The 13,846-nt window shown below is 47.7% G+C and overlaps 1 protein-coding gene across 2 annotated transcripts in view; it reads left to right on the top strand.

Moving 5' to 3' along the window:
* Positions 1 to 13,846, top strand: part of LOC149367940 (transient receptor potential cation channel subfamily M member-like 2) — a 175,169-nt gene that overhangs the window by 69,103 nt on the left and 92,220 nt on the right. For both annotated transcript variants that reach the window (XM_089558021.1, XM_089558013.1), the window contains exon 2: positions 12,937 to 13,095. In XM_089558021.1, the coding sequence (XP_089414147.1) occupies positions 12,937 to 13,095 (159 nt within the window). The remainder of the gene's footprint in view (positions 1 to 12,936; positions 13,096 to 13,846) is intronic.

Here is a 13,846-nt window from a genome sequence, read left to right on the forward strand (position 1 = left end):
ATCCACGACGCTTAGGCTTAGCGAGTCTGCAGAATTCGTGTGAGCGATTTCCGCGATTGTGGAGAGCAAATGATCTAGCTTCAGCGACTGCAAATGGTCATCGAGTGAAGTTTTGGCCACAGTGACCTGAAATCGATGATTGTTTACATGACAGGATGTGTGTACAATAAGCGGTAAGCGCCGGTGTGACTCGGTTTGCCGAGCCATGTTTTTGAGGCAACCGGTAGCAATCGTCGACGTCACCTGTGGAGAACAAATCAGGCCGTTTGAACTTACGCCAACGATCGCCGAACTCACTTCTGCACAAAGCGATTTAGAACGAAGCATTGGTCACTTCAGAGAAAGCAGGTACAACCGCGTCGTTTCCCAGCGCCTGGCAAATGTAACGACGCATAAGGAACAAACGACCGTCTCCTGACAATGATAACCTATGCCCATATAGTCGCAGCAGGTACCCGTGCCGTATTCACCCGGTGCGGAAAGATCGTGGGTTGACGGTGCGTATATTATTCCTCGAGCTGACTATAAGGTTAAGATGTGCACCACATACCTTGTGGTGTTTTGAAGGCTACCACGGGCTACCTTTGCGGATTAACCCCTTGCGTCCATTAATGCTTCAACTTGCTGTCTTTAGGGAATCTGTGGAATGAAGCGTGGAAGTTCTTTCCCGTGTTGTTGCTGCAGCGAGGCACGCAGCATGTTCGACCGCAATCACGATTCTTCTTCTTGTCGTACATCGAGAAAAGCAATAGGTCGTGCGAAAAAGTAGCAGAGCGACAAGCAGCTAACTTCCACAACAGTCCGCTGCTGCATTTTGCTTGGAAGCACCAACAAATAAACACGAACGGGAAAGACGCACGCCGCTAGTAAGCAGCGGCTCAACACGGCAACACGTTTGACAGCAGCCGACGTGGAAAGCGATCGCCCCATTCTCCCATCTTGCTTAGCCCTAATCCGCCAGGAATTAGCGTGGCGCTGCAATTTATGAAAAGGTCTATCTATCGAGCCCTTCGGACCATACACCGGGTCTGCGTACTACTGAAAATTGGGCTAAATGTGAAATAAGCAATTTCGCTCCGTGGAAGTTTTCGCTTGTAGCGTTATATAGGACGGCTCATTGACACCTGCTCGACAGAGCTGATATGATACTGCTTCTCTGGATTGATGACGACTGAGATCATATCAGGGCATCTGAGCATGCCTGCCTTTGTGCCGAAACCAGATGTCAGCCGCATTGGAATTTTTCATTGCGTCTATGCGATAACTTTGGGATGTAATAGCATTCGGTTTATCTATTTATTGGTTGATGCATTGATAAGACCTTTTCCTGTGTAGAACTGAATGGAAAAATTCTTGACAAGGGCCACGGCAGCGGATAAAGATATCACACTAAACAGGATTGCGAAAAGCCAGAGAAAGGTCGAGGACAACAGTTTATGGGGTAGATAACACTGTCATTGTTGGCACCGTGTTCACAGCGTATAGCTTCTCATAAAAATTGTTGTTTATGGCTTTGTATAAATGGGTCATTTCACGCCAACTGACCCAGGCTCAGCGCTCAACCACTGTTGATTTATTAAAAAAATCATGGTTTCTCGCTTTTCTATGACGAACTTTATTTCGGCTTGTTTTTGGCGAAGCAATCTTAGTCTAGTAAAGAAAATATATGAAAAATGAAATATTTTACGCGTGAGTTCGACGAATTTTTTTTATGTGAAGCTTACGATTTCACACACGATAACTCGTATATCGCTTTCATACATAATTCCCAAAGACATAGTTAATTAGAGAGATAAGGCCTTTGTCCTGCAGTGGGTGTAGTCACACTGATGATGAACTTGAAATGAATTTGTTTTATATTTCCTCAAATAGGAAACACGGACAAGTACAAAACTATGGGAAGATTTTTTTATGAAATTTTATATTCGCTCAGTAGCTATTCCAACTATGTTCCCAATTTGTCCAGAAGGCAAAGAAGCCGATAAAATGACTGAGGGAACAAAAAGTGAGAGCCGTGTCAGAAAAAAAACAAAGCTGCGAAAAGTTGCTTCTTGCGGCATTGAGCCGTCAGTTCTGTAGTGAGGTGGTTGTAGTAATAATATGGAAGGCCGCCGCGGTGGCTCAGCGGTTATGGTGCTCGGCTGCTGACCCAAAAGACGCGGGTTCGATCCCGGCCGCGGCGGCTAGAATTTCTTCGGAGGAGAAATTCTAGAGGCCCGTGTACTGTGCGATGTCAGTGCACGTTAAAGAACCCCAGGTGGTCGAAATTTCCGGAGCCCTTCACTACGGCGTCTCTCATAGCCTTAGTCGCTTTGGGACGTTAAACCCCATAAACCAACCAATAATATGGAAGGTACCGCTGCACTGTACCATTTGATGGCATTTATTTCAGGAAGTTTAATCGGATGACTTTTTGTTTTAAGGAAGAAAATAATTTTGCAACTTATATTAGTGCTTTATTTAAAAATAAAGTGCAAACAGGAAGGAAAAGATTTCTGCTGGCCGCGGCGTCTGCTGTCCTTGCATGAAGTGCTTGAGCTGTCGACAGCAGAAATAAAAGGGTAGGGAGAGAACAGGGAGGGAATAGAAAGAGGAGATACGAGAGAATGAAAACACAGGGGATAGAGGAAGAATATAAAACTGCACAATATATATAGCACCCGCAAGTTGAGCACCCACGCCCTATTCCGGCATTGCTCCGTACGTGCTCTTCATTGCAATGCATGCAGGAGCCGGCTCCAAACGTACACGTAAGCAGCGCTGCACTGCCCGAATACGATGGTGCGCTGGGCTTGGGTACCGAGCGCGCTTTTTGGCGATAAAACTCTTGTCACGCCTTACCTAGCGAAAATTAATTGGTGTCATGTATTGCTGCCGCCGCGCTGACGTATAAAGCCAAAACACCTTCTCCTTTGTGAAACGTGACAAAAGTTGGACGCTGAAGCGTGCTGCGTAATATTTTGGCCGCAGCTATACACTGGACGCAGCCTGTAGATACTTCAGACAACTTTTTTGCAGCCAATCGGACAGGGCTCTTCGGGAGTCTCTTGAAACCTGCAGTTGAATATGATAGATGTCATCATCATCATCATTATCATCATCATCATCATCATCATCATCATCATCACCACCACCACCAGCCTGACTACGCTTACTGTAAGACAAAGGTCTCTCCATATCCCTCCATTTAACATTGTCTAAGGCCAGCTGCTGCCAACGTATCCCGGCGAACTTCTCAATCTCATCCGCCCACCTAACTTTCTGCCGCCCCCTGCTACGCTTGCCTTCTCTTGGAATCCACTCCGTTACCCTCAAGGACCAGCGGTTATCTTGTCTTCGCATTACATGCCCCGCCCAACCCCATTTCTTCCTCTTGATTTCTACTAGGATGTCATTAACCCGTGTTTGTTCCCTCACCCACTCCATCAGCTTCCGATCTCTTAACGTTACACCTATCATTTTTCTTTCCATGGCACGCCGCGGTGTCCTTAACTTAAGCTGAACCCTTTTTTTTTAGCCTCCACGTTTTTGCCCCATATGTGAATACTGGTAAGATGCAGCTGTTGTATACTTTTCTCTTGAGGGATATTGGCAAACTGCCATTCATGATCTGAAAGAACCTGTCGAATGCGCTTCACCCCATTCCTATTCTGCTAATTATTCCAGTCTCGTGATCCGGATATGCAGGCACTACCTGCCCTAAATAGACGTAATCCTTTAGCATTTCCAGCACCTCGCTACCAATTGCGAACTGCTGTTTCCTTCCCAGACTGTTGAATATTACTTTGTTTTTCTGCATGTTAATTTTTATACCCACCGTTCTACTTTGCTCAGCCTAACTCTTTGATCACGCTTTGCAGTTCATGTCCTGATTGACTGAGCAAGGCAATGTCATGATCGAACCGCACATTACTATGGAATTCTCCGTGAACTCTTATCCCTAACTGTTCCCAATCCCGGAATCAGAATACCTCCTGCAAACTGGCGGTTAATAGAAATGGCGAGATCGTGTCCCCCTGCTTGACTGCCTTCTTTATTGGAATTTTATGGCTGATTTTATGGAGGTTGCCAGCTGTGCAGCCGTTTTAGAAATTTAGTATTCTTACGTAAGGCTCTTCTGCACCCTGATTCCACCATGTCGATTGCTGAGGTTTCGACTGAGTCAAATACTTTCACGTGATCTGTTGTCGTGTGCTCGAAAAGGGGGCTTCAGGCATCGAATCCACGCACTCTGACGTCATAACCATTTCGACCACCCGAAAAGCGCGACACCTCCGCTGACAACCTTCTGTCGACAACGATGAGGCATTAAAGGCTTTCGCCTTAATATACGCACGGTCAGCTGCAGTCTTCGAAAAAACGAACCCAATTTCTGCGTAGCGCGCCGGAGGCGTCTATTGTGCAGCGACTCACAGTGGTCTGGTGGCGTGCATTGTGTCCGTCTAAGCCGGCGCTTCCATGTAAACTTGAGGCCCTGTAGGATTGGACGACACAGAGGACTTTCTCTTCGACTGTGAGCATGTGAGGCCCGCCATTCTCTCTCCGCACACGTGGGTCGTCGCCTAGTTCGTCGCGCAGCCAGAGCAACGACATTTTCGACAGGAGAAATTACGCCAAAATTCTTCGTCGGTTATGCCATTAAAAGGCTCCAATCGGTCATATGGACATTTGCTCCGCTCAAAGCGACTGCCCAGGCTGTTGCTGCTGCGTTCGCCGCGCGAGTTTCGAGATGATTTCGGGGCTTTCACTGTTCACGAGTTAAGCCTGAGTTCGCCTGTGGATCAAAACCACACTGCACACCTAGCTCAGGCGTGGTGCGTAATTCTTATGCGCGTATGCGCTGCAGTTGAGCCTCGCCAAACGTGCTTGCCTTATAAACAGGAAATCAGTGCTCAGGCACCTACAATCTTGGTCGTTTTAATACAACAGGTACAACGGACGTCATCGGTGATGAATCTCATTATCGCTGTCCAAAAAAAAATTACCCACTGACTGTCGTTGGTTTCTTATCTCGTACTGCGATGCCATAAAAGCATTATAGCCTAGATTGCAACCACTAAGCACAGAGTAAAACGCTGTCGGCACGTCATCGCAGCTGCTTGCAGGGCGTTACCCACGGATGACGAAGAGGTGATATGGAGCATTCTCCAACATCATCTTATCACAGAGCTCTGCCACTTGGCATGGTTGTGCTGTCATCGAATGAAGCTAAAGGGTTGGCGCAAGAACCCACTGCGTGTGCACTGTTTGCCTTCGACTGTGGATAGACAGATAATGCGAAAAAGAGGAGACACGCTTTTGACACGTTCGAAAAAAGGCGAGCAAACAGATTTCGGCGAGCGCGTAAATCGATAGTGGATAAGTGAAGATATGACGGTTTGCAATATTGCGTTCGTAGTATTAGCGGTGCTGGCGCTTTGCATTGCGCAATCTGGTGTGTTGGAAGGGCAGCGTGCGCTCTTGTTGACATACGTAGCTTATCTCGACATTTTATTGTCTGATGCTGTCGCGCCTTCAGCGTTATCTTCGTCCACTGACCGCCGTCGCGCAAACTCGGGAAAAGTCGAGCGAACGTAGAAATTGGGGTGCCCTGCATAGCATGTCACGTGACGAGGTTGTGGTTGATATTTGTCCTAAAACAGTCCTACAAAACTATATACAGATGTGGCCTGGTTACTGGGCTGTTGGTTTTATTTCACACGTTATTAATAATTCAATCGATTTTGCACACAGCAGTTATTCTGTTGACTTTTTGCTACGAAGTTGTTTTGATACCACATGCATTGCCAAATTACTATGCGGCCATTCGAGGAGACGATGCATGGCCCTGCTGTTGTCCATGACGTCCTCAGGTTTGCCCTTAGCCTGGATGCAGGCGAGATGCAAAAATGGCCTTGTGCTGTGCGATGTCAGTGCACGATGAAAAACCTCAGTTCGTCGACATTAATCCGTAGCTCTCTACTTTTTCCCACAGGCCCATGTGTAGCTTTTTGGAGCGTTAAACCTAACATACCATATTGTTACGGGGTAGTTCCGCTTGGGATTGCAGAGAGCGGACACGGAAAACAGGGCTTTAAAACCACAGGCGTTTACTGCAGGCACCAGCCGACACTGCTCGACCGTCGTCTTCTTCACAAAAACTCAGAGCTTCTTCTTCTTCCTTCCTTATGCATGCACCGCCTAATGTAACACTACCCCGCCGGCTGAAAAGCACCGTCCCGGTGCGTACTAGCGTCCAAACCAGGGTCCGTGTAGTACGGCTTGAGGCGTGCAACATGGACCGTCTCAGTGCGAGGTGTGGAGGTATGGCGTGCGAGATGCAAGGGCACAATTTCGTATGTCACTGGAGTCACTTGTCGTAAAATACGGTAGGGGCCTGTATAACGTGGCAAAAGTTTTTCCGAGAGGCCAACGCGGCGAGCTGGGGTCCAAAGCAGCACGAGAGAGCCGCAAGAATACTCGGTGTTGCGATGACAGGAATCATAGCGACGTTTCTGGGAGTGCTGGGAGGCTGTGAGTCGGTTGCGAGCAACAACGCGGGCAACGTCAGCTCGGGCTATGGCGTCACGGGCATATGAGCTGGCAGTGGCGACGGGAGGGAGCAGGCTGTCGAATGGTAGCAGAGGGTCACGGCCGTATAGAAGATAGAAGGGGGAGTAGCCGGAAGTGTTGTGACGCGACGAATTGTATGCAAATGTCACAAATGGCAGCGTGATGTCCCAGTCGCGGTCCCAGCACCTCCACCAAGATGTTACGGGGTAGTTCCGCTTGGGATTGCAGAGAGCGGACACGGAAAACAGGGCTTTAAAACCACAGGCGTTTACTGCAGGCACCAGCCGACACTGCTCGACCGTCGTCTTCTTCACAAAAACTCAGAGCTTCTTCTTCTTCCTTCCTTATGCATGCACCGCCTAATGTAACAATATCATACCGTACCGTAACGTGCGTTCCGTGCCGCCCGCACCGTACCGCGCCGCACCGCATCGCATCTGTCAGCACCACAACATACCGTACGATACCATACCGTGCCGTGCCGGCCCCACCGCACCGCACCGCACCGCACCGCACCGCACCGCACCGCACCGCACCGCACCGCACAACACAACACAACACAACACAACACAACACAACACAACACAACACAACACAACACAACACAACACAACACAACACAACACAACACAACACAACACAACACAACACCACACCACACAACACAACACAACACAACACAACACAACACAACACAACACAACACAACACAACACAACACAACACAACACAACACAACACAACACAACACAACACAACACAACACAACACAACACAACACAACACAACACAACACAACACAACACAACACAACACAACACAACACAACACAACACAACACCACACCACACCACACCACACCACACCACACCACACCACACCACACCACACCACACCACACCACACCACACCACACCACACCACACCACACCACACCACACCACACCACACCACACCACACCACACCACACCACACCACACCACACCACACCACAGCACAGCACAGCACAGCACAGCACAGGACAGGACAGGACAGGACAGGACAGGACAGGACAGCACAGCACAGCACACCATAGCACAGCACAGCACACCACAGCACACCACAGCACAGCACAGCACAGCACAGCACAGCACACCACAGCACAGCACAGCACAGCACAGCACACCACAGCACACTACAGCACACTACAGCACACTACAGCACACTACAGCACACTACAGCACACTACAGCACACTACAGCACAGCACACTACAGCACAGCACACTACAGCACAGCACAGCACAGCACAGCACACTACAGCACAGCACACTACAGCACAGCACACTACAGCACAGCACACTACAGCACAGCACACTACAGCACAGCACAGCACACTACAGCACAGCACAGCACACTACAGCACAGCACAGCACACTACAGCACAGCACAGCACACTACAGCACAGCACAGCACACTACAGCACAGCACAGCACACTACAGCACAGCACAGCACACTACAGCACACTACAGCACACTACAGCACACAACAGCACACAACAGCACACAGCACCATGCCGTACCGTACAGTGCGGAATCATATACCAAATCTGCTTTCACAATTACTCTGATCCTTGTACTTGCACTTTGACTTCCGGTTACAACGATGCTAAACAGTTGATTCTTGACGCGTTTTAGCATAAAAGGCATTTCGACGTATCGTCATTTTGCTTCCTTCACACTTTACGCGCCCAGACTGAATTCCACCGAAAGGGGAATTGCTCCTTCCTTATGCCTCGGTGCATGAACCTTTACAGATCTGAGATACTTCAGTACGGCCACTAACGCTTCACCAAAAAAAAAACGCTTACTGTATGATGGCGTAGCAGCTCTCCTTATCTGCAGGAATAACTCTTAGACATTTTGTAAACTAGAATATTAATAGGCTAGCATTACTCTAATGTCATGCTATCTGGAACAATCTATAGATATGCTACTGCAATAATTGGAACAATCTATGCTACTGCCATAATTTGGAACAAGCTACCTGCAAACTTAATGATAGGCTGTTTTTCAACCGCGAAATAAAAAAAATGTTTGGTTTGGTTTATTGGGGTTTAACGTCCCTAAGCAACTGAGGATATGAGGGACGCCGTAGTGAAGGGCTCCGGAAATTTCGACCACCTGGGGTTCTTTCACGTGCACTGACATCGCACAGTACATGGACCTCTCGCATTTCGCCTTCATCGAAATTCAGCCGCCGCGGCCGCGATCGAACCCGCGTCTTTCGGGTCAGCAGCTGAGCGCCGTAACCACTGAGCCACCGCGGCGGGGCAAATAAATAAAAAAATGTATTCCATAGCAATCAGTATGCCACTCCATTATTAAGCAGTGATTTTCTTGCATGTGTACCACTTTTTGTGTTTGCAAATATTGTATAATTTCAAGTGCACTTAACTTTTCTTTTTATATAACTACTGGACAACTTTGTTGTACATGAAATTAATGTATAATGTCGAGTTGCCTCCCTGCAGTTTTTTTTGCACTTCCTGCATGGGCCCAAAACTAGCCGAGATAGCTAATTAAGAGCCCGGATGATTCGCATGTATCCATCTTGGTATTCATGTGAATAAAATAAATTTAATTTGATTGTGTAACGTGCCGTACCATACCATACCATACCGCACGGTAATGTAACGTACCATACCATACCATACCTTATTCAAAAAAATCACCTTCAGGGAAAGAGGAAGTTCCGAGGTTGTCAAGATAAGATTAGAAATGCCCGCCAGAGGTGGTCTGATTATTTGTGCCTCGCTTATGACTGGCTGCGCTGCAATTTGATCCGTATGCGCAGATTGTTCTGTGACCACATCATTTGCTCGTTTTTCGCTGGGCGTTCTGGAAACGGCCATATGATCGTCGTATGAGAGAGAGTAACGTAAAAATCAGGGAAGAACCGATACGGTTTGCTCCAGAAGTTCCCAGGCCATGGCGGCCATAATTATAGTGCGCGCTTTTTCGCAAGCCGACGCACTGTTCGCTGAAATTCCATAGTTTTGCTGCAGTGATGCTGAGGCTGGTCTCCGCTATCGCTCACGGGCTTTCGAGAACAAATTTGTAGTGCCGTTTTCTCCAACGTACGCTGGTTTCCGCACTCCTGCCGGGAATATGTTGGCTTGGGAAGTTTTGCAGCAGGTAAGGCGTCTCTACCGAACTCTCTGGCTCCACGAAATGCACAAAAATCCATCTACCAGGACGTAATCCGACATCGTGGTCTATTTGATTTACGATAAGGAATTTCAGGGAAACAGATTTTCTGTTTGTAATTTACTGTGTGCAGAGTGAGAGTAGGAATTCATTTTATTCAAGAAGAAAAACAGGATAATTTTTTAAAATCGACGCTGCTTGAAGCATGTTTTTTTTTTAAATGAAGGGCAGCAGCAATTGCAGAATATTTCTCTTCGAAGTGTTCTCCTTGTATTGGTCTCTTTCTGAATTCGGTTTGTATCGAAACGTTTTCCAAGCTAAAACCCTGTTATGAGGCGTCAGTCTGAGCAGTTTTGAGTAAAATTTGTTGCGCTTAGAAACTTCCATCGTACGAAACCTGACTTCCAGGCTTTTCGACGTTCTTGAATTAATTATTCAAGGAAAAAAGCGGTCATGAGCCCTTTTTAAAATAACTGTTTTTGCGGCCACTATTCCCACTTCGATTCGCTCAATATTAAGCGTTGTTCAGAGGTTTACAGTGCTCTTTTTAGTGCATTTTCATGAATGTCCATGCTCAGGTTGGCGCCTCTAAGTTTATACCTTTGGCTAGAAGTCCTTTTTCTCGAAGCGCAGTATTGGTTTAGAACCGAATTTCGCAGTCAACGTTGCCCCACAGAGCTCATATCTAGTGTTAAAAAAATTACGGAGCTCTGACGCTCTCGCTCAACGCACATATCACAGCACAGGTATGGGTGTGACGCAGATGTCACTGCAGGGGAATCCGTGTAGTTAGTGGGGGTCAAAGTGGTGGTGGGAATCGTGCGCCTTTCGACGCACAACGCACCTGGCCAACGTAGATGACGCTCAACTGACAGCACGATAGTTGTGCGGCACCACTACTTGCATGTGGCGGTAACCGAAACCGCGCTGAGGTGTTTTCGGGAGCGCGTCTCTGTGAATTAATTGCGCTCTTCCTGGTCCATGACTGCGAAAAAAAAAAAACACTGCAAAGTCAGTAACGCAGAAACGCTCTTTGCGTTTTGGTGCTGTTGACTGTGCGTGTTTCTGCGTGTCTTGTCGGAGCAGTTGCTTGTGTTCAGAAGCTTCTTGTAGCTTGTTTGGTTGGTTTGGTTTATGGGGTGTAACGTCCCAAAGCGACTAAGGCTATGAGAGACGCCGTAGTGGAGGGCTCCGGATAATTTCGATCACCTGGGCTTCTTTAACGTGCACTGACATCGCACAGTACACGGGCCTCGAATTTCTCCTCCAAAGAAATTCAGCCGCCGCGACCGGGATCGAACCCGCGTCTTTCGGGTCAGCAGTCGAGCACCATAACTACTGAGCCACCGCGGCGGCGTCTCTTGTAGCTTGTAATTAAGCGAGTTGGTAGGGTTGGCTGTTCGTAGGGAACCGTGCAGTCTAGGGTCACAGTGAAAAAAAAAAGCAGAAAACAGCATCACTACGCTTACCGGTAAATTTGTGTTAGAAGACGCAGGAATTTGTTTGCGTCACAAAGCAAGTGGTCCGCACACATTATGGTCAAAAAAGAGAGAAAAAAAAAACACAAGAACAGCAACAGCAAACGAAGACATTCCCGAATAATTGTTGCCTTTTTACGAGACCTACGGTGTCTGGACTGGCGCGGACGCAGCGGAGAGAGACAGGAACGGTTAAGGGCAGACTAGAAATAAACTTAAGAAGGGCTTGGAGTCGTTGCTTGCTTCGCAGCATGGGATGTTCTCTGCGGTGAATGGCTCCTTGTTAAATATAGATTGCGGGATCATGTGCTGTTCAGTGCTGCAAAGCGAACAGCCGGCTGGCGGGAACTTGTGAATGCAGCGTGCGCTTCCTTCCAATTTCCTCAGTGCAGAACAGAGGGACTCAACTGAGTCCGGACTCTGTTTCGCTCTCTCTCTCTCTCTCTCTCTCTCTCTCTGTAGTCGGCGCTCTTCTCTACAGTACGCTTTTTTTTATGTCTGTTATGTTGTTATGCTGAACATGCACAGTTCTCTACGTTTACTCCCTCCTGTAACACAATTTGTCAGCTTTGGTGGTGGCGAATATAGTGAGCTGGCGTTTCTGCAAGAAATGTGCTGCTTTTTCAGCAGTGTGAAGCCCGAAATTCGCTTTCGAGTCCCTACCGCAGTTCATAGTGCTTGGTCCCGTGCGTGGTTCTTTTTTTTTTTTTTTTCGGAGAAAGGGGGCGCTCGGGTTAAAGCGCTACTTTAACCGCTACTTTACTGAGCGAATGCTGACTGGGCCTCGGTGCAATAGGGGATATTCAAAATTGCACAAGTGCGCTTTTCCGCATAACAATGTTGTCCCAAAGAAGATGGCTGACCATGCGTTTCCAGCTGAAACAAAGCAAGAAAGAGTGGTTGTTTGTTTGATTCTTCCAAAATGCGTTTCTTACATTCTATTCACACCTTTAGCGCCTGTCCTGTAGCCCACGTAGTTCCTTTATAGAGAAGTCGGCCATCTTGTTTGGGGCAACATAGTTATGTGGGAAAGCGCACTTGCTGAATTTTGAATATCCCCTATTGCTGCGTCCCCTCTCAGCGAGCTATCTCCGTGGGTTAATTTATTTTGTCACAACAATGCTATGAACACACACGAAATACGCAAGAAGTATTGCCGCAGAAGATTCTCCGGTACAACGCTGCGATGACAGCTCTTATGATCAGATACAATCAGGTAGGCCAGGAGCGCAGAGTATAACAACTTGTCAAAACGAAACAAAGCTCAGTGCGAATGAAAATTGGCGACAGGTAAAGGAAAACTGCCTAAAAGTTGCATAAATAAAACAAGCGCAAATTTGCATGAGTTCAAATGCAGCAAATTAGCATAAGCTACGGGAACGTGCGCACAAAGAAACCTTTTTTTTTAAACATGAGCATCAGTAAACGAGAAAGCACTACAACACGGTAACAGCGTGGCAATACACAAAGAAAACAACGGACACGTAATCAGATCTCATGAGTTGAAGATAAACAATCGGGAATGATTAAATAGAGCGTGCACAGTTATATTACGCTGCAGCGATTTCAAAATGATAATTATTGCTAAACTAACGAATTTTGTGCCATAGTTAGAACTCTGACTTGTGGTGGATTGTCAAGAGGTGTAATCTTGTTAGGTTAGGCTTGATTATCTGTCTGCGGTATACGCTGAAACTCGACGATGCCGTACCACGCAGTCCGACGCCGAGATCCCGTTGGTGCCGTCCCCGCCGTTGGTGCGCCAGTCTTCCCTGCAGCGGCAGACCAGCGCGGTCGACGACGATGCCTCGTCGCAGCGCTACCTGCTGGCCAGGGGAGGCATCCGCTTCTGGAAGAACTTCGCCTACGAAGCCGAGGTACGTGGGCCTCACGCTCCGCCACATGGGCCCGCTTTGCCGAGCGACCAAGTTACAACTGGGCCCCGCGGAGTAAACTTACGTGCTTGCTATTGCGTAACATTATGAGGTCTCTTCGCAGCGTTTGGGGCTTCCGGCTTGCGCTAAGCTATGCACTGGATGGCCATTTTGAGTCTCTATGCCTGATGGTTATTAAACGGGCAGTGCACAAACCTCTTGTACAATGCATTTGTAGAAACTTGTGAAATGCCTTTCAAATAGAACGTGGTACAATGCGAAGTTCAAAGGAGTCCGAAAAGAGTGCAATAGTTTTGACACTTAATCTTCCCTCAAATAACCCGCAGGATGACATGCCACGTGTATGAGAGGTGTAGAAACTTTCTGCAAATAGTTTGTTGCGATGCTCTTTGACTATTCATTTCGGAAGACTGCGTAGGTGCCTGCCTCATTGTTAACTAAAGTGTCAGCTTGAAGGAATAAAATTGGCTCAAAACTTCTTTCTCATCCGCTTTTGGAAGTGCATGGTCCGCAGCCTCGCAGCTGTCCTTGTTAATTTTGCGGTGGGTGATCTTAAAGCGACCTAGACAGAGTAGCACAACAGCATTGGTGTAGAGAAGAGCGTCAGTCTGTGCCGTTGCAGGTCTTATAGGCTTCCTAAGCTTCGCGTCCGCATGCACTGTTGCAAGAAGAACGTAGGCGATGTTAGAACGCACGGCCCGCAGCCAACACGTGAGGCCCGGCCCCTTGGGGA

Source organism: Amblyomma mixtum, chromosome 1 (genome assembly GCF_055824585.1).
Source record: "Amblyomma mixtum isolate Tamu chromosome 1, ASM5582458v1, whole genome shotgun sequence".
In the NCBI taxonomy this organism is placed as follows: Eukaryota; Metazoa; Arthropoda; class Arachnida; order Ixodida; family Ixodidae; genus Amblyomma; species Amblyomma mixtum.